The sequence below is a fragment of the Hemiscyllium ocellatum genome, chromosome 13, assembly GCF_020745735.1.
Source record: "Hemiscyllium ocellatum isolate sHemOce1 chromosome 13, sHemOce1.pat.X.cur, whole genome shotgun sequence".
Lineage (NCBI taxonomy): Eukaryota > Metazoa > Chordata > Chondrichthyes > Orectolobiformes > Hemiscylliidae > Hemiscyllium > Hemiscyllium ocellatum.
The window spans coordinates 23,097,105-23,118,018 of NC_083413.1; the positions used below are offsets into that span (position 1 = coordinate 23,097,105).

Below are 20,914 nucleotides of genomic sequence, written 5' to 3' on the forward strand. Positions count from 1 at the left end.
TTCTCACAGAAAGGACAATAATAAATCAGCTGGGTTTTTTTTATTACAATCCAATGGTTTCGTGGTCAACACCAGCTTGTTGTGGTACACTTTGAGTAGGTGTGGATACTGTGTCTGCATAAAAACTGGAGGGGGTGCTGTTCCAATGCATTGTGTGATTCAGACTTGGCTTGTTCTGTGGAAGCTTCCAACTGCAATCACGCAAGTTCTCCAACTGGGTGACACTACCACCCATTTTGCAAATGCTTCATGAATGAGCCTATGCATTTTTTCATTAACCAATTGCTGATGTGTGGTCGGTGCCCTGATGTTTATCAGTAAACAACAAGAAAAAAAACACAACTCAGCTATTTTAGAAACTCCATGCTGTTACTGAACTCAAGATTAGTAACTGGACCACTGCAATCAACATGCAAAAGAAGCAAACAATAACATTTGTTGTGATTTTAATTGAAATTGATCATACACACCATGAGATAAACTTGCAGGCCCACCAACTTTACGCATATCTGAATCCAACCAGTCACTCAACTTCAACATTATCACTCTGAGGTACAGGCTGTCAAATTACTTTGTTCAAATGGCTGCATCATGACAGACATCAGAGTGAGGAAAACAGACAGAGGAGGTTTCCATGGTGTCAAAAGCCAACTCTTGCCCCACAAATAACATAACCAAATAGATGGTCTGGTTGTAATCTCATAGCTGTTTTCCATATCTTGGAAGTCTCCTCTCGATGCAAGTGGTCATAGGTAGTGAAAGTTATCATTGTCTCCAAATGTGGCAAATCACCCTTTCGCCTACTGAGCAGGACAGTACTTAGGAATGGGATCTCAAACCTGAGGCTAAATTCATGGCTTACCAGGTAGCTCCTTTAAGCTTAAGAACACCTGACAGCCAATATGTAACAAGATCCTCTAATCTAGCAGCAAGAAAGACTGGCCAACAGTAAGATCCTCTCCCATTCCTGAAATAACTGCTCAGAGGCCAGCATTCCCTCAACAAGTCACCCTTTATTTCCATGTGCAGAGTACATGGGCTCTGATGAGCCAGCTCAGTGCCTGTCCCTAGAAAAAGGAGGCACTCTAAATTTCTTGTTTATTTTGTTCGACAATCCTGTTTTTTTTATTTTCTTTGGTGCAATACCTTAGCTGGACTGAGAACCTATGCCGGGGAGCCTTTACAGATTAAGGGTATGACTTCCGTTCCAGTCTCTTATGAGAAGCAGTTGGTTAATCTCTTGTTTATTTTTTTCTTTTTTGTCTTTTTCATTTTTTTTAATAACTCCACAGAGGCCGGTATCCCTTCACCAAGTCTTCCTTTATTCACACATGGAGAATCTCTTGCTTGTACCTGTCAGCTAGGGCCCACTGATTGGCCCAGGCTAACAACCCCAATCTCACGGTCAATGAGATCTACCTGGCTCTCATTCCAGTTACCATAAGCCAAACTAATTTGGGATATTCTGAGATGATGAAAGGTACGATAAAAATTAAAGGCAGAGTCAAGATAGCTTTCATTTCAAGAGGCTTTTATATCCATGTAAACATGAAACAATCTCCCATATTTCTTCTTTATGATCTTCTCTAAGTGGGCATTCATTCATTTGGAAGAAAATATTTCCACCTTCACCTTCAAGGTTTGGATGAGAAATAAACAATTTGTTTTATTACTGTATCTTTTGTGACATCAGAACAACTCAAGGTGCTCTACAGCCAATGATGTAGACAAAATGGAAGTTATTTTATGAATGGCAAGTTCCCACAAATAGAAATGCAATAATGATCAGAGAATTTGTTTTTAGATTGTTGTTGACTATTAAATATGGACCAGGATCAAGGTAAGACTTCATGGTGTTGGGTTAATATATGAACAATGGATCGAAGATTGGATCACAAACAGAAAACAGAGAGACGAGATGTACAGATAATTTTCAGCTTGACTAATCATAACTAATGGAATGTTGCAGGAATCAGAGCTGGGGCCTCAATTATTTACAGTATACTGGAGATGTCGGTGCGTAGGTTGACCTTGCAGCTTTTTCCCTACAAAATTCCCTACAAAAACAAGTGTGTGGGTGGTTAGCATTTTGAAATCCCATTGACATCTGATGCAAAGCCCTGCACACCTTCAGACCATACCTCATATCGTCTGCTTGATCCCTTAATTGCAGCTGTAAGGTATTGGCAAGTAAAACATCCATTTGTTGGGTGAAAATTTAAGGCTGATGACTAATGCAAGTATGGGAGCTGTTGGTTGGGTTAACAGTCTACATGTTGAGTAAAAGCATGATTTTTGAGGCCAAAGAAAGCAATAACTACATTGTAGCCAAATTAGCTGACAATACACACATCAGTAGGAAAGCCAGTTGTGATGGGGAATATATATAAGGTTAAGTGAATGGTCAAAATGTTAGCAAAGGGTTTGTAATAAGTGAAAATGTTAGATTGTCACGAAGAATAGAAAAGTAGTATTTAATTTAAAATGCGAGAGATTCTAGAACACTAACATAGAGGGATCTGGGTGACTTGGTCCATGAATTACAAAATGATAGCATACGGGTACAGCAAATGATCAGAAAAGAAAATGGATTATTGGCATTTAATGCAAAAGAATGGGGATATAACTAGGGAACTCAAGCTACTAATACATGGTGCTTTAGTGTGATCATACTTGGAGTAGCGTGCACAGCTTTGACCTCCTTACCTAAGGAGGGATGAACTTGCATTGCAGAAGTTAGTCTGGAATGATTCCTGAGATGAAGGGGCTTTCTTTCGAGGAATGGTTGAACAGGGGAAAATACACCAGCCAATTTGTGCACAGCAACCTCTCATCACAGGGGTGTGAGTTCAGTGAAAGAATGCAAAGTGATTATATATATAAGACTTTTAAATACATAATGGGATGTGGGTATCTCTGGCTAGATCAATGTTTATTGCTCCTAATTATCCAGAAGGTAATTAAGAGTCAACCACTTTGAGTGTGTCAAGGGTCATATACGTAAGGATGGCTGACTTCCTTCCTTAAAGGAAATTAGCAAAACAAATGGGTTCTTATGACAAACAACAACAGTTATTACAAGGTCACCACAAGGCTAGTTTTTAATTCCAATTTTAATTGAATTCAAATTTCACCATCCGCCCATTCCAACTCACCAATCCCCAGAACATTAGCCTGGGGATATGGACTGTTTAATGCAGTGACATTACACCTAAACCATTGCCCCTCACCCCCAAATATAGATATAATACAAACAGTTGCAAATATAACAGACAGGATGTTAAAAGTAGTGGATCATAATAGGGAGTGAGCTTCAAAACACGAGTGCTTCATTCATTTCAAAGTGCTTTGGAACATTTTGAAGTTGAGCAAAGTTATAAGAGAGTCTGAATGCTGGTGGGAAAGTCAAATGGGGTTTGTTTGGGATGCCACCCCTAGTCTCGATATCTCGCTGGCAATAACTCTCGGGTCTCGGAAGATGTTAATCAGCAGCGCAGACAATCCGTGAGTGGGACCAGAGCAATTTAACCCTCATACATTGCAGAAAAAGACTTAATTGAACATTCTACTTCGAGTAAACTTTCTCCCACATGTAAAGTCAACGAGCTAAATGTCCATTCTGCAAAGGCTGACAATGCCAAATGTCTAATAACGTTTGGTTGCCAGGGCAACAGCCAGCTGCTGTCTGCTCATTATTTATGGAGAGGTAACTTCAGTTCACTTGTCGAGCGGAGGGGTTTCAATGCCATTTGTATCCATCTGATCATAGTCAGCGAGTTGGTTTCTCATCTCACTCCCTCCTGGTTCCCTCGGTGTCCCCTAATGTTCCCTCTAAGTGACATTCCGCACAACTCGATTGGCATGCTGCCCTCAACAATATCATCCAGAAACAGTGTGCATTTATGTCAGCATACACTGCCAACTTCAGGCTCCATCCCACCATCTTTCTACAAGCCTCCGTGCTCTATAAGTTGTCAGCCCTGGATGAGCAGGGATTTCTGTCAATTAAATACCAAGAGGTCTAAGGTAAGTCTTTCTGGTTCCCACCACCAGCTTCACTCCTCAGCCACCAACTCCATCCATCAATCAGACAGCAAGCTGAGAATCATTCAATCAGATTTGATAATGAGGTGAGGACCTGCAATAAAACAGTCCTGTCACCAACACTTTAAGTTTTAACCATTTTATTCACTCATGGGATGCCGGCAGCATTGGCTGGGTGTGTGTTTATTGCCAATCCCTAGTTACTTTTGGATGCAATGGCTCGTTAGGCCATTTCAAGTCAGTTGAGAGTCAACTATATTGCTGAAAGTCTGGAGTCACATATTGGCCAGATTAGGTAAGGATGGCTGATTTCCTTCCCTAAAGGAGATTAATAAACCAGATGGATTTTTATGATAATTGACAGTGGTTTCACAGTCATTGTTAAATTTTCAATTCTAGAATGTGTTGGTACAATTCAAACCCATGTCCCCAGAACACTAACTGGCTTCTTGAATTATTAGACGACCGACAATCCTATTACGCCATCATCTCCTTCCATAAAGTCACAACGACCACTCACCTGTATTGACAGATCTGTTGCTTAAACATTCATCAAAAACTCAGAAAAACTCATTAACGTCACAGTTTCACATGCACAATATTCTCATGGGGCTTGACAGCCAATTAAGAACTGTTTATTGTAGTCACTGTCGGAAACATGCACACCTTTAATATCTCGAGACGATTATACCAACACATTCCTGATGGGCCTCTCATATCCTCTCCTCACCATGAAATGGAACTCTCTGGCTCACCGCTCACGTCCCAGTTCAAAGAAAGTGCCATTCACCTACCATCAACTTTGTGTTTGCTGACTTAGCTTGGCTTCAAATTTAAAATTTCAATTTTAAATCTCCATCATCACCTTTTGCGTTATTGCTGAAACTTCCTCCACTCCCCCCCCCCCCCCCATAACCCTCCGAGGTCAGTACATTCCTCCAATTCTAGCCACTTGAGCATCTCTGATTTGAATCCATCCATCACTGGCCCTGCCTTCAGTTGCCACAGCCACAAGCTCTTGAACACTTTCTCCGCATCTCTTTCCCTCCCAACTAATCTTTCCTCTTTTAAGATGGTCCTTAAAACCTAACTCTTTGACCAAGCATTTGTGCTAATGTTTCCTTAAGTTGCATTTCTTTTTTCTGAAGTGCCTCTGTGAGGCATCTTTGGAACATTGTTTACCAAGTCAAAGGAAATGGAAATTTTTGTTGTTGTTATTGAAGTTGTGAGTGCGATGTCTCTGCAAAGAAGAAGAAAGTATACAGGAGAAGGACACTTCACATCAAATTCCACAGGGTTTACATGATGTGGAGGTTCCGATGTTGCACTGGAGGGGGGGGGAGCAAAGTCAGAAGTCACATGACATTAGGTTATAGTGCAACAGGTCTATTTGAAATCACAAGCATTCGGAGTGATGCTCCTTTGTCAGATGGAGTGAAGATTTCTGATTTTGGCCACGGGATTTACAGCAGAGAAACAGGCCATTTGCTCCATCCTACTCCACCTGGGGCTTCAAGCAGCCCTCTTCATCTCATGCCATCAGCATAGTCTTCTATCCTTTTCTCCTTCATCAGTTTATTCTGCTTCCCCTTCAATGTGTTGATACTAACTTAGCTACCTCAATGTTCTTTGGATCTGCACTATTTTGAGCTTTTAATCATTTATTCTCCTCTACATTTTATTTGGTCCAGTTTTATTACCTTATTTGCCACAGTTTCGTCTGTTGATTTAATCTATTAATATTCCTCTGTACTTTTATATTTCCACCTTCACTACAGTACCATGCCACCTAAATTTTCATCATCACTAAATTTCAATGTACACCACCAATGTAGTTGATGAACACTGTGAGGCCCCAACACAGATCCTGTGGGACATCATGAAAAACATCCTGCCATTACAGTATCTGCCTATTATGCTGACTCTCTGTCCCTTGCCACTCAATTAATTTCCCCTCTAGGCCAATAATTTACTGTCAGTTCCATTAACTGCAATTGTAAAGAACAGTCTCTTGGAGACCTCATCAAATGCTTTCTGGAAATGCATATCAATAATAACCTTGACACTCTATTGTTCTCTAGAAGGCTACACCTGATATACTGTGAACAGACTTCATCCTTTTATCTATTATTTCTTATGCTGACATTGAATAGAGTCAAGAAAAGGTTCATTAGGTTGATTCCACCTATGGAGGGAGTTTCTTATGAGGTGAAGTTGAATTCACTGGGCTTGTACTCTTCGGGGTTCAGCATGAATGAGGGGGACCTTATTGAAACAAGACTTCTAGGGGCTTCTCAGGTGAAGTGCAGAAGGGTCGTTTCCTGTTCTGGGAAAGTTAAGGACCATAGGGCAACATCTCAGAGTAAATAGTCATCAGCTAGGAAAGAGTAATTTCTTCTCTCACAGAATAGTGAATCTGTGGAATTCTTATACACAGACAGTGATAGAGGCTGGGTCATTAAATATATTCAAGGCTGAAATCAACAGATTTTTTTAATCAGTAAGGGAATTAAGGGCTATGGAGAATGTAGGAACTCTAATGAGGTCAGCCAAGTGGAACTCATAGAATATGAGTTCCCTGACTGGGGCCATTGTTCTGACCAAACAGGGAGCCCTGGTTGACAGATATAAACAGGAGGATCAGAGGTTCTGCTCATATTGAGAGCTAGCCCTGAGGAAATCAGATTAATGTCAAGTATTCTGTGTATTTAAATGTAGGGAAACTGGGTGACAGGATACAGGTCTCCGTGGAATTATTTTAGTGAAAAGACAAGAAAGGGGAGGTGAGGATTATCAGATCAACCATGATCCGATAATCTGATGTCGGCACAACATTGAGGGCCAAAGGGCCTGTTCTGTGCTACGTTGTTCTATGTTCTATGATTTCATTGAATGGTGCAGCAAACTCAATATACTGAATTGCTGCTTCTGTTCCGAGGTCTAATTTCAATCAGATTCACCATGTCTCTCTCTCTCTCTCTCTCTGATCAGCTAGGAATTCACAAGGTGTTCAGCTTAATTATAGACTACAGGAATTTCCAACAACAGATGTGTGGGTCGCTAAGTCTATAATTCCCCATCTTCCCTCCCTTGACTTTCTCAAAGCCTTTGGTCACCTGCTTTAACATCTCCACATGCATCTGGGTGTCAAATTTTATTTGATAACACTGTCATGTAGTTTATGGATTCATCTGCTCTTCAGACAGATTCAGGTCTGACCACTAGGTGTTTCTTTAAAATAAATTCTTCACAAAGTCTATACAATCAGATCTGTCAGCAGGAATCCCATCCCTTAGTTTCCAACCTTCTAGCAGAGTCTCCTCACACGACTACTGAGGTCACAGTTACATCAGAAGCCTATCTGCATATTGATTAAACCCTGTCTCTATAGTATAAAGCACTTCGAATATGTCACTATGTTTAAAGGTGGGAAATAAATGTATTTGTTATTCTCGCTGACACTATTATGAATGAATGTTCTCAATTGGAGTACAAAGTTGAAACCCCAATACTTAAGGTCCCAGGTGATTATTTTCTCCAAGATTTCCTCACAGTTTAGATTAGGATGAGATTACTTACAGTGCGGAAACAGGCCCTTCGGCCCAACAAGTCCACACCTACCCTCCGAACAGCAACCCACCCAGACACATTCCTCTACATTTACTCCTTCACCTAACACTACAAGTTCTGCCCAAGGAAACAGCAGCACAATCCTGGAGGATAAGTGGCAACCCGAATATTCCAACTTCATCATCTAATGCCAAGATGTTTTCTTTGCTTCTGTGACCTTTGCCTGCTTTGGTTCCATTAGTTACTTGGCAACCTGACTCACATCATGTCATTGTCGTAGAGACTGTTAGTTGCCATGGTAAGTTGTCTGGATGCTTTGTAAGGCATGCTGGGAGTCGTAGTTTCATCACCAGGCTTTACGCTTTAGCCTTGCAGTCAAATATATAACTTCCCAATCTCAACAGCTATGTTAATTCATAATAAAAATGCCACAAATCTCTGAAAGTTTAGCTCCAATGCTTTGTTGAAAAAAAACTCTTCAGTTATGTAAATAAAATCTAGTGGATCCCTAGTTTGCTTTGCTGGTGAAAGAGTTGTTGCCTAGAAGCTAGACATAATGACCTGATGTAACACCAAAAATAAGTAGTACAGAATAATTTGGGTCTTGTTCAGCCATAGAGACTGAATAAGGGGTACAATCGTGTTAGACATTAATAACATAACTGCTGAGACATACTCCTGAAAAATCAGCAGTTACCGCTCCCTTTCCTGTTGCCATAGTAACACTCTAAATGATCTCATTCTCAGGCCTTTAGCCGAGTGATACTCTCTCTCATTCTCTCTACACTACTCCATACAATGTTCTGTTCATTTAGACATTGCATTGAGGTCAAATGTCTCAATGCTTTCCCCACTACAATTTAATCAAACACTCTTCAAGCTTTACTCTGTATCGTGCCCATACTGTATCTGTTCTGGGAGTGTTTGCTTAGGACAATGTTGAGAGAGATTTATTGTGTATGTCACATCATGCAATCCTGGGAATGTTTGAGAGAGATAGGGTGGAGAAAGCTTTACTCTGTATATAAGGTGATGCTGTTCCTGTCTGGGGAGTGATTGTTGAGGTCAGTGTACATGGAGCATTAATATGTATCTAGCCCCATGCTGTATCTGTCCAGGGAATGTTTGTTGGTGATAGTGTACAGGTAACTTTACTATAAGCGAAAAGAGCCATACTAAAATACAGTCCATGTTGACAATGTTCCGAAACTAAACTAACACCACTTGCCTGCATTTGGCCCATATCCCTCTAAACCTCTCCTATTCATGTACTTGTTCAAATGTCTTTTAAATGTTGCAACTGTACCTGCATCCACCACTTCCTCTGGCAGTTCATTCCACACACTGTGTGTAAAAACTTTGCCCTTCATGCCCCTTTTAAAACTTTCTCCTCTCACCTTAAAAATATGTCCTTTAGTTTTGGACTCCCCCACCCTCGGGAAAATACTCTTGCTTTTCACCGTATCTATGTCCCTCAGGACTCATACAGTCATCGAGATGTACAGCATGGAAACAGATCTTTCGGTCCAACTTGTCCATGCCGACCAGATATCCTAAATTAATCCAGTCCCATTTGCTAGCATTTGGCCCATCTCTCCCTAATCCCTTTCTATTCATATATCCATCCAGATGCCTTTTAAATGTTGTAATTGTACCAGCCTCCACCACTTCCTCTGGCAGCCCATTCCTTTGGGTGAAAAAGTTGCCGCTTAGATCCCTCTTCACACTTTAAGCCTATGCTGTCCGGTTTTGGACCCTGCTACCCTGGGGAAAAGACTTGGCTATTCACTCTATCTATGTCCCTCTAAATTTTACAAACTTCTATACAGTCACTTCTTAGCCTCTGACACGCCAGGGAAAATAGTTCCAGCCTACTCAGCTTCTCCCTATAGCTCACACTCTCCAAACCCAACAACATCCATGTAAATCTTTTCTGAACCCTTTCAAGTTGCACAGCATCTTTCCTACAGCAGGGAGACCAGAGTTGAACACAGTATTCCAAATATGGCTTAACCAATGTCCTGTACAGCTGCAACATAACCTCCCAACTCCTGTACTCAAAGCACTGACCAATAAAGGAATGCCTTCTTCATTCTCCGGTGTACCTGGAACTCTACTTTCAAGCAACTATAAACCTGCACTCCAAGGTCTCTTTGTTCAGCAGCACTTCCCAGGACCTTACCATTAAGGTGTGTAAGTTCTGCCTGAATTTACCTTTCCAAAATGCAGCGCCTCACATTGATCTACATTAAACTCCATCTGCCACTCCTTGGTCCATCGGCACATCTCTTCAAGGTCCCATCATTCTCAGAGGTAACCTTCTTTGCTGTCCACTCCACTTCCAATTTTGGTGGCGTCTGCAAACTTACTAACTGTACCTCCTATGTGCACATCCAAATCATTTACATAAATGATAAAAAGCAGTGGACCCAGTACCGATCTTTGCGGCGCACCACTGGTCACAGGCCTCCAGTCTGAAAAACAACCCCCCCTTAACGTCAAAATTAAAAATCACACAACACCAGGTTATAGTCCAACCTGTTTAATTGGAAGTGCTAGCTTTCGGAGCACTGCTCCTTCATCTGCTGGTTATGGAACAGGACCATAAGACCCACAGTTATAGCAAAAGATTACAGTATCGTGCAACTGAAACGATATGTTGAACAAACCTAGATTGCTGTTCAGTCTTTCATCTTTTAGAATGGGTTGCAGATTTTGGTTCATTAATATGGAAATCCCAGAACTTCTTTTAAGTCACATTCTCGAGATAGGAAGGTTTTATTAAGAAAAGGTGACATCTTGTGAGATTAGAGTCTGTCTGTATCCCAATCTTGAGTCAGACTGGTTCTATTTCCAAAATCGGAATTTACAAAATGTTACATTGATTGACTGCCTGCATTCAAGCCAGTTCAGTATCCAAATATCTTGTTCTCCCTGTATTCCATGTGATCTAAACTTGCTAATCAGTCTACCATGTGGAACCCAGATCACGTCCACTGTTTTGCCTTCGTAAATTCTCTTCTTTATTTCTTCAAAAAACTGAATTGTTAGTAAGACATGATTTCCCAACATACAAAACCATGTTAACTATCCCTAATCATTCTTTGCCTTTCCAAATACATTTAAATCTTGCCCCTCAGGGTCTGCTCCAACAACTTGCCCACCACTGAGGTCAGGATCACTGGTCTCTAACCCGCTGGATTCTCCTTACCACTTTTCTTAAACAGTGGCACCACATCAGCCATTCTCCAGTCTTCCAGCACCTCACCTCTGGCTATCAATGAGATAAGTATCTTAGCAAGTGGCCCAGCAATCACTTCCCTGGCTTCCCACAGAGTTCAAGGGTATACCTGATCTGATTCTGGGGATTTATCCATCTTTAAGCGTTTTAAGATGTCCACCACCTCCTCCTCTGTCATATGGACATTTTCCAAGATGTTGCTATTTATTTTCACACATTGTCTAGCTTCCAAATCCTTCTCTACAGTAAACACTGATGCAAAATACTCACTTCGTATTTCGAGTCAAGAGAGCTTTAATTTAGTTTCCAAACAGCAGAGGAAGTTTCACTATCTAACCCCAAAGTATCCCTGTCCTGAGAGCATTTTATGGAGGTAATGTAGAGGCAGCTTTGCTCTATATCTAACCACATTCTGTTACTTTCCTAGACGGGCAAGTATGATTCTGTTGTTTAACCTTCTGCGTACTTAAACGTAATATTGAAAAGAGATGTCAAAAGCAGAACAAGATCTGTGTGAAAATGCTATATTTGAGCAACAGCAGTAACAGGGCCTGCAGGTCATAGAAAGCAAACAACTTTTCCCTTGCAACTCTTGGGCTGTGTGATCTCTCAAAGCCACTTCTCTACCCTCTGATGTAAAACACAGTGACAGTGAGTAAAACCCAGAACCATAATGTATTGCATCAGTCCAAACAACTCCCTGAGGTGCACAGCCACTCACAGAACTTTCCATGTCTGCAGCCACTGTGGAGCTCTCAAATTAGCACCCACCAATGACTAGCCTGGCAGAGCCAGTGTATCACCACCTCACTGTGGGAAAACTCATTGTGTTTTCAGTCGGTCGTTGTGACAGGAATTTAATCCTTGTCAACTTGGCCTGCTTGTTAGTGACTGCCTGATGTGACGGTCTTGCAGTGAGGCTTTCCTGCTGACCACAGAGCTCACAGTGATACCCATAACTGTGGTCTTCTTGAGGAAAATAAAATACAGAAAAAGAGGCTAAGAGAGACTTGCATTTATATATCACCTTTCATAGAATCCCTACAGTGGGGAAGCTGGCTATTTGGCCCAGCGAGTCCAAACCAACCTCCGAAGAGCATCCGACCCAGATTCCCCCCAACCTCATCCCAGTAACCATGCCTTTCCCAGAGAAAATCCACCTAACTTACACATCCCTGGACACTGTGGGAATTTAGCATGGCCAATCCACCTAATTTGCACATCTTTGGAGGACAGGAGGAAATCGGAGTACCCAGACAGACACGGGGAAAATGTGCAAACTCCATACAGGCAGTCACCCGAGGCTGGAATCAAACCCGGGTCCATGGCACTGTGAGGGCGCTGTGCCAATCTCTGAGTCACCATGCCACCCCTCCATAACCTACAAACTGCTTTCCAGCCCATTAAATACTTTTTTTGAAACACGGAATACATTAATACAATGCAGGAAACACAGCTGCTGATTTGCACGTTGCAAGCTCCCTCAAACAGCAATGAGATGATGACCACAGTTATCTGCTTTAACGCTGTTGGTGAAAGTAAAATTAGCAAACTCCTTCACAATTCTTCAAAACAATGCCATGGGATTTTTTTGATGTTCTTTGGCAAGGGCAGACAGGCTCGCATTTTGATACGGCATCAAATTCTACCAGCTCACTGCTCTGCATTCGGGCCTCAGGGTTTCAGGACTTTGGGTACAAGACCCTTCCAGAGGTTTGACCAGAAAATCCAGGGTGACAACTGCAACGCAGTACCAAGGGAATAAGGCATAGTTGGGGGTCCTGAGCCTTGGATGGGAATCTAAATGGAAGCCCTCCTGCTCTCCATCGCTCCGATAAATGTAAGAGATCCCTTAGCCTCGATCTTCAATCAGGCTTGAATGTGATGCCTCTTGCAGTTGAATGGCTATTAATACTCATGATCTAAGTTCATGCGTTAATATTTGTTGAGGTGTCAGCTATCTGTGGAACACTAACCCAGTCGATGCAGTCAGAGGTACGTTGTTAACATTAAGTTGAAAATTAAAACAAGTTATTTAGTTTTAGTGGTGGTGGTCAGACCAACACAATTCTACACATAAAAGACCACGTGAACTGTCTCAGATATGGGGGACCTTTCTGTAGTTTTGTCAGGGGAGAAAATGTGTCTGAGACAGCAATGAGTCTGCATAGCCACAGCCTTTGCTGTTTGAGTTCAAGTATTTCTGGACATTGGCGTATGTCTAAGAAAAATTAACAAACAGCGAAATTCACAGCTGACCCAGGAGGCCAGGTCTGGAGAGTTTGAGCTATAAAGAGTGGCTGAATAGGCTGGGGCTGTTTTCCCTGGAGCGTGGGAGACTGACGGGTAACCATATAGAGGTTTATAAGATCATGAGGGGCATTATCAGGGTAAATGGACAAGGTCTTCCCTGGGGTGGGGGAGTCCAGAACTATAGGGCATAGGTTTGGGTGAGTGGGGAAAGATATAAAAGGGACCTAAGGTGCAACATTTTCACACAGAGGGTGGTACGTGTATGGAATGAGCTGTCAAAGGAGATGGTGGAGGCTGGTACAATTGCAACATTTAAGGAACATCTGGATGGGTATATGAATGGGAAGGGTTTAGAGGGATATGGGCCAAGTGTTGGCAAATGGGACTAGATTAATTTAAGATATCTGATCAACATGGACAAGTTGGACTGAAGAGTCTGTTTCTGTGCTGTACATCTCTATGGCTCTATGACTTGCATTTCTGTCGCATCCTTTATAAGTTCAGATTGCACTGAAGTACTTTATAGACAATGAACTACTTGCCTTAAGTATCATCCCTATTATAACATCGGAAACACGGCAGCTAATGAACACAGCAAGCTCCATAAACATTAATGGAACAGATCAACTGTTTTTACGTGTCTGATGAGCATTTCAACATTGACAGGAGTCTTGGGAGAACAGCCACTGTCTCCACCCCATCCATGCTTTGGAATAAGGGCTGTGGAATTTTTCAAACCCATTTGGGTGTGGACAAGTGACGTCTTGGTTTGAAGTGGATACCTCCAACCATGCAGTGCTCCCTCAGTGCAGGCACCAAGAATATCACTGGATGCAGGGAGTCAGAATGGACACCAATGTCAAAAAGTGGTTAGCACTAGTGACCCCAGGTGCAATTCCAGCCTCAGGTGACTATCTGTGTGGAGTTTGCACATTCTCCCCATGTCTGCAGTTTAAACCAGGGTGAAAATGTGTTGCTGGTTAAAGCACAGCAGGTTAGGCAGCATCCAAGGAATAGGAAATTTGAGGTTTCGGGCATAAGCCCTTCATCAGGAATGAGAAGGGCTGATGAAGGGCTTATGCCCGAAACCTCGAATTTCCTATTCCTTGGATGCTGCCTAACCTGCTGTGCTTTAACCAGCAACACATTTTCAACTGTGATCTCCAGCATCTGCAGACCTCATTTTTTACCTTTAAACCAGGGTGTTCCAGTTTCCTCCCACAGTCCAAAGATACGCAGGTGAAGTGGATTGTCTGTGCTGAATTACCCCGTAGTGTGCAGGGATGTGCAGTCTACGTGAATCAACCATGGGAAATACAGGGTGGGATGGGTTTTGGTGAGATGCACTCCAGAGGATCAAGGGCTGAATGATCTGTATCTGCATTATAAGGATTCTATGAAAAGTTTACATGATGCTCAACCTGCTCCAGCAATCCATGGGAAGGAGCTCTATTCCTCAAGAGGGGGAGGGGAGGAAGTGTTAATGTATACGTGAACAGTAAACAAGGAGCTCTGGTGAATTCAATGCCTCTCTTGAGAAAGCCGAGCTCAGTGAGAGGCTTTGCCTGTGATGATTAGTGAGCGAATGGAAGAGTCTGGTTTCCCAACACACCCCTCACCCCAGCCCCCCTAACAGCTTTGCAATGATTGAAATGAATAAGCATGCCGCCACGCCCCTCCCGCTGTCCCCTGGACTGAAATGTCACTCAGTATTCTAAGCAAAAAGATCAAAGTTCCAACAGACACAGCCAGATGTTCTGGCAAAGACGTTTGGAAACCAGTTTCACAAGCAAACAGCAAGCACACAGGCAGGAGGTGAGGAGTTACTGCATGTCTGCCGAGACACTAACTTGACATTGAAACAGTTCAGGATCCCTGTGGCAAATATCTGCGGATCAGTGCTGCAAGCAACACTGGGAAATACCAGCACCACTAGATCATTGCTTGAAACAATTTGGAGCTCTGGCAGCTTGTGGCATTCCTCGGTTTGCATTCCTCCCTCTCTCTCCCTCATCAAACTTTGTTCTTCCACCCTCCCTCTCTCCCTCCCTCGAACAAAAGAGAACAGACAAACAAAAACCTCCATTTATAAAGCACCGTTCACATCCTCAGGATGTTACCAGGACATTTTAAGCCAATAAAGCCCTTTACAGAAGTGTAATCACTCTTCTACTACAGTAAACATATTGGTCAATTTATACACACCAGGCACCCACAAACAGTAGTGTCATAATGGCCAGATAAACCTTTTGTATGGTTAATTCTTTGTCAAAATGCTTTTATGGGATGTAGGCATCACTGACAAGGTTACTATGTGTTGTCCAATCCTATTTGCTCTTGAACTGAATACTTGGTTATTTCAGACGACAGTTAAGAGATAACCACGTTGCTGTAGGTCCGGAGTCACATGTAGACCAGACCGAGTAAGGATGACAGATTTCCTTCACAAAAAATATTGGTGAATCAGATAGGTTTTTTACAATAATCAGTATTAGTGATGCATTGATTGAGGGATACAAATTGGATGGATCAGTGTGAGGTATTCCTGAGTCCCTATTCCAGTCGCTCTGATATCTTGCCCATCCACTCAGTAGGGCAGACAGAAGCCTTCATCTAATGTCTCAAGCAATGGCTGGCAACTCTGACAATGTAACAGTCCCTCAGTACTGCATGGGAAGCCTTGTCCTGCTCCTGTTCATACGTTTCTCTATCTACCTAAAACACTGCACAGTTGAACTTTATATCAAAGCTCCGTGGAAAGGTTTGTTGGACAAGTTATCAGAAAGCGAGACGGGGCATCAGACAAACTTCTGTTTAAATCTGAAGGCAAAAAGCATAAAAATCTACATTTGTCTAATACCTTGGGATGTTTACATGTATGAACAGATATATAAATGCAAGCCGCATCACCAAACCCACTGCCCTTTATAATTGGTAAAGTAACACTGTCATCACTGATGCAATGCAGAAAAATACAAATTTGTGCATAGCAAAACCCCAGACAGACCAATGAGATAACAACCAGATGGCGTGTTGATCAAGGCCTGCAGCACAAAGGAGAAGATCTCTGCTCTTCTTTGAAATAATGTCATGGAATATTTTACGTCCACCAGAGAGTGCAGGCAAGGCCGCAGTTGAGCATCCCTTGACAACAACTCTGACAGTGCAACACTCGCTCAGAACTCACTGGCAGTGTCAGCTTTAACTCTTGGTACTCAAGACCTTAGGGGGGACTTGAAACTGCAATCTCAAATACTTTTTTTCTTTCTATTTTGCAGGATGTGGGTGCCAACTGACAGGGCCAACATTTGTTGACCATTCCTAATTACAATTGAACTGAGTGACTCGCTGGACTGTTAGAATAGTGAAGAATCAACAGCATTGCTGTGGGTCTGGAGTCACATGAAGGACAGACACAGTCAGATGGACAGTCTTCCTTCCCCACGAGGATATTGATGAACCAGATGGCCTCTTCCAGCAAACAATGTTTGTTTCATGGCTACTGTGATGACTAGCTTTCAATTTCAGGTTTACTAATTCAATTTGAATTCAGCAACTGCTGTTGTGAGATTCAACATTTTGTCCATACAGCATCGTTGAGATTATCAATTCAGTGACATTATCATGACGACACCGCCTCCTCAAGTCCATCTTTACTCAGTTTGACCTACATGTGACTCCAGACCCACAGGCTCCATCTCAGCTGACCGTGAACAATCCTGGTTCCAGACGCAACATTTTAAGGGCAAAAGATTGTGATAAAGGGTGGTCACAGCTGATGGCCATATGTGCCCATGCTCCCTGAGCCCAGCTAGACTGACACTAAATCCCTGCTGTCCTCCTTAAACAATCATATGACTCACCTGTTGCGACCCATCCCCATTCACCAAGTGAGGCATCATGGGGAGCTCCCCATTGAGTAAAGGTGGCAGCTCCAAGGGAATCTGATCTGTCATCATCATTGTGACATACATTCATTGGGTTCTCAGCTCACTGCTGTCCTGCAAACAAAAGACACAATGAACGAGACGTTTAAGACAGACTTGGCTTTATTAATAGCATCTTATCACAGCTCTCTGAATTGAGCCAAAAATACATCACGCATAGATCATTTCAAAAAAAGAATATTCCTGGAATGTATCCACTGTTGTCACTGGGGCAACACGGGCAGCCATTTCCTGCACAGCAAGATCCCACAACCAAAGAACCCCAGACCTGCATTTCTATAGTACCTTTTGTGTTGTTATAATTTGAGCTGATATTAATGCAAGTCAATCAAAGATTACGGGGGGAAAAAAGGGCAAGAAAATGGTTGCCGAGTAAAAGGCAGGAAAATGGAACTGGGGATTAGCCATCATTTCACTAAATGGGCTGAATGGCCAACCTCTGTTCTTATATCTTCCAATCTTACATCCCAGAGTGAAACCTGGCTTGATCGATCCTGACATTTTTTTCTTACAGTGGGGGCAGTTACTGAACATGTTCACAAAAATCTGTCACAGCGGTTTTAAACACAATGAACAAAACATTTATCTGAAATGTGTTACACTCGACATAAATGTTGGAATGATTTCACGCAAATCCCAGAAAAGGATTCAAACTCAGACTACTCTTTTTATCCAGATAAATATTGTGGCTACATGAGCAGGTGAGGGGCTAGGAATCCTACAGTGAGTTACTCATCTCCTGATTCTCTAAAGCCTGTCCATCTGTAAGGAAAGTGCAAGGATTATGATGGAATACTCCCCACTTCAGTTAGCAGCCAGATGGCACAATGCAACAAACACACACACACACACACACACACACACACACACACACACACACACACACACACACACACACACAACCAATATTTCTTCACCTCTAGCATTGTACAGCCCCACCATAAATGCATGTGTAAAGCATGCTTCTAAATGTCTTAGCATCAAGCTCATAAAAACTCTAAAAATGAAGCTAAAATTAAGTGCCTTCCCTTCTGAAAATAAAACGTAAGATATAAATTCAAGTTGCACATTGGGATAACATGAGGGTACTATGGGAAACAAAGTGTTTACACCCAGTCATTTTCCAAGTGCAGCCATTGTTGCAATGAACAAAATATGGCAACCAATTTACTCACAGCCAACTCCCACAAGCAGCGATGTGTTATTGGCCAGTTTTAGTGATGTTGAAGGGTAGATAATGCCCAGAGCGTTACGGAGACTGCTCTGCTCTTCTTCAGATAATTACATGGGAATTGCATGCATCTGAGGGACCCCAGTTGAACATCTCTGTCCAGGGTAGCCCTCCTTCTGTACTAACAATGGGCACATCATCCTCTGAAGAGGACAGCGAACCTCCAGGGTCGCAGATGTGAACAAGGAGCCCAAAGACAGATGAGGCAGAGGAGAAAGGTGATTAGTTAAGTAGATTATGATGTTCACCAATCACTATTCCCAACGTGGTGACAAATAACTGCTTCGATTATCTGGATCCTTGAAAACACTCAAGAACCGCATTTGAAGGTTTAACAAGTATCACAATATTTTAATTCAAAATTGTCAAGTTTGTATGGGTTATAGAGCAAATAGGGGAAAAAACTAATCTCAGTCAGTAACCAGAGATCATGGATTGAAAATTATTGGTACAAGAACCAGAGGGGAGATAAGGAACATTATTTTTATGCAGCAATTTGTTGAGAACTTGTCTGAAATGATGATGGCAACAGATTCAGTGTGGATTTTTCAACAGGAATTCAATAAATATTTGACTGGAAAAGAATGTGCCTGATTCTGGGAAAAGGGCAGGGACAAGACCTTAAAATAGCCAGCACAGGTTGGATAGTTCAAATGGCTTTCTAAGTTATTTTTACAGTGATGTAGCATATCAAGAGACCTTGGAGTGCAGGTTCACAGTTCCTGAAAAGTGTAGTCGCAGGTAGATAGGATAGTGAAGAAGACATTTGGTATGCTTGCATTTACTGGTCAGAGTATTGAGTATAGAAGTTGGGAGGTCAAGTTGCAGCTCTACAGCACAATGGTTAGGCCACTTTTGGAATTCTGCGTGCAATTTTGGTTTCCCTGCAGTAGGAAGGATATTGTGAAACTTGAAAGGGTTCAGAAAAGATTTAAAAGGATCTTGTCAGGATTGGAGGGTTTTAGCTATAGGTGAGGCTGAATAGACTGGGGCAATATTTCCTGGAGTGTCAGAGGCTGAGGGGTAACCTTTATAGGGGTTTATAAAATCATGAGGGGCATGGATAGGGCAAATAGACAAGGTTTTTTTTCCCCAGGGTAGGAGAATCCAAAACTAAAGGGCATAGGTTTAGGGTGAGAGGGGAAAGATCTATAAAGGACCTAAGGGGCAATGTTTTCACACAGAAGGTGGTGTGTAGATGGAATGAGCTGCCAGAGGAAGTGGTGGAGGCTAGTACAGTTGCAATATTTAAAAGACATCTAGACGGGCATATGAATAGGAAGAGTTTAGAAGAAAATGGACCAAATGTTGCAAATGGGACTAGATTTATTCAGGATATCTGGTCAGCATGGATGAGTTGGACCGAAGGCACTGTTTCTATTCCGAACAAAGCTCCCTCTTATGTGAGTTAGCAATGTGCTCACATGCCATACATTGCAGAGAGTGTAAGAGCAAGGACATGTTATAAGACACTTGTGAGACATTAGCTGGTGTACTGCAACTTATTCTGGATGCTACAATTTTGATAGTATTAGAGAGAGTGCTGAAGATGTTTACAAGGATAGTTCCAGGATGAGAAACATCTATTATGGGGATAGGATGGAGAGGTTTGGCCTGTTGTGCTTTGACAGGAAAAGACTGAGAGGAGATCTGATACAGGTTTTCAAATTCATGAGTGAGGCTGGATAGAGTGGATAGGGAGAAAGTCCTGGTCATGAAAGGATCAAGTTCGAGAGGTCACAGGTTTAAAGTGATTTGTAAAATGAGTGTGATGTGAGCAATAACTTTTTCATTCGGTGAGCAGTTAGTGTATGGAATCCATTACCTGGCAGAGCAGTGGAGGTATTCAAGAGGGCATTCAATGATTAGTTAAACAGAAACAATAAGCAAGGGTATGGGAAAGGCAGTCATGAAGGAGAGCTGGGACAGGCACAATGGGCTCAATGACTTCTTGTAGTTTTGTGAAACTGGACTTTTAAGTATTATTACAGACATGTGTGCAAGGAGCTAATGACATGTGATCACAAGGAGCTTGCATAGGTTCGTATACTTCCAGACAGGATATCCTCTCTTACCATCCTTGGTGTATAGTTATGAACAGCAAAGCTTGCTGCTGTTCACACAACAGCATGGGGCCCACATTACAACAGAAATCACAGGGTGATCTGCGAGGGAAACCCTGTCTCTTGTGGCTATCCTTACTCCCTGTATCCAATCAACCAAAGCTTCACCTCAGCATTGCCAACTCTAAATTGGAACCATCTGGGCTTGGCAAAGTTTGGTTCTTTCCCCGATAACACAGAGCTCAGGAAAACACTTCAAAGAGTCACTGGGACTGTTAAATATTCCAGGCTAAAGCAGTGCCAAAAGTTAAGCTATTCAATATTGTTCAACTGAATTGACTCAAGTTTTAAAAGAAGGAGAAGACAGTTTGTCCAAGGGGTGCTGATGGGAATTTGGCGAGTTATTTATAACACATTTCATATTCTCTCACATCTTGCTGAGCTGGGGTTCCCTGAACACTTGGGCCCCCGATTCCCCCAAATGAAGACTCCTTGCTAGGTGACCATTCCTAACACAGGGTGCTCAATCTGGTACCCCATAGGCACCCACATGGGGCCAACTAAA

The 20,914-nt window shown here is 42.3% G+C and overlaps 1 protein-coding gene across 1 annotated transcript in view; it reads right to left on the reverse strand.

The window, feature by feature from the left end:
• fndc3ba (fibronectin type III domain containing 3Ba) overlaps window positions 1-20,914 on the reverse strand; it is a 341,227-nt gene that overhangs the window by 243,387 nt on the left and 76,926 nt on the right. Inside the window, exon 2 of the mRNA XM_060834618.1 lies at window positions 16,972-17,109. Within this exon, the coding sequence (XP_060690601.1) occupies window positions 16,972-17,082 (111 nt within the window). The 5' untranslated portion in view covers window positions 17,083-17,109. The remainder of the gene's footprint in view (window positions 1-16,971; window positions 17,110-20,914) is intronic.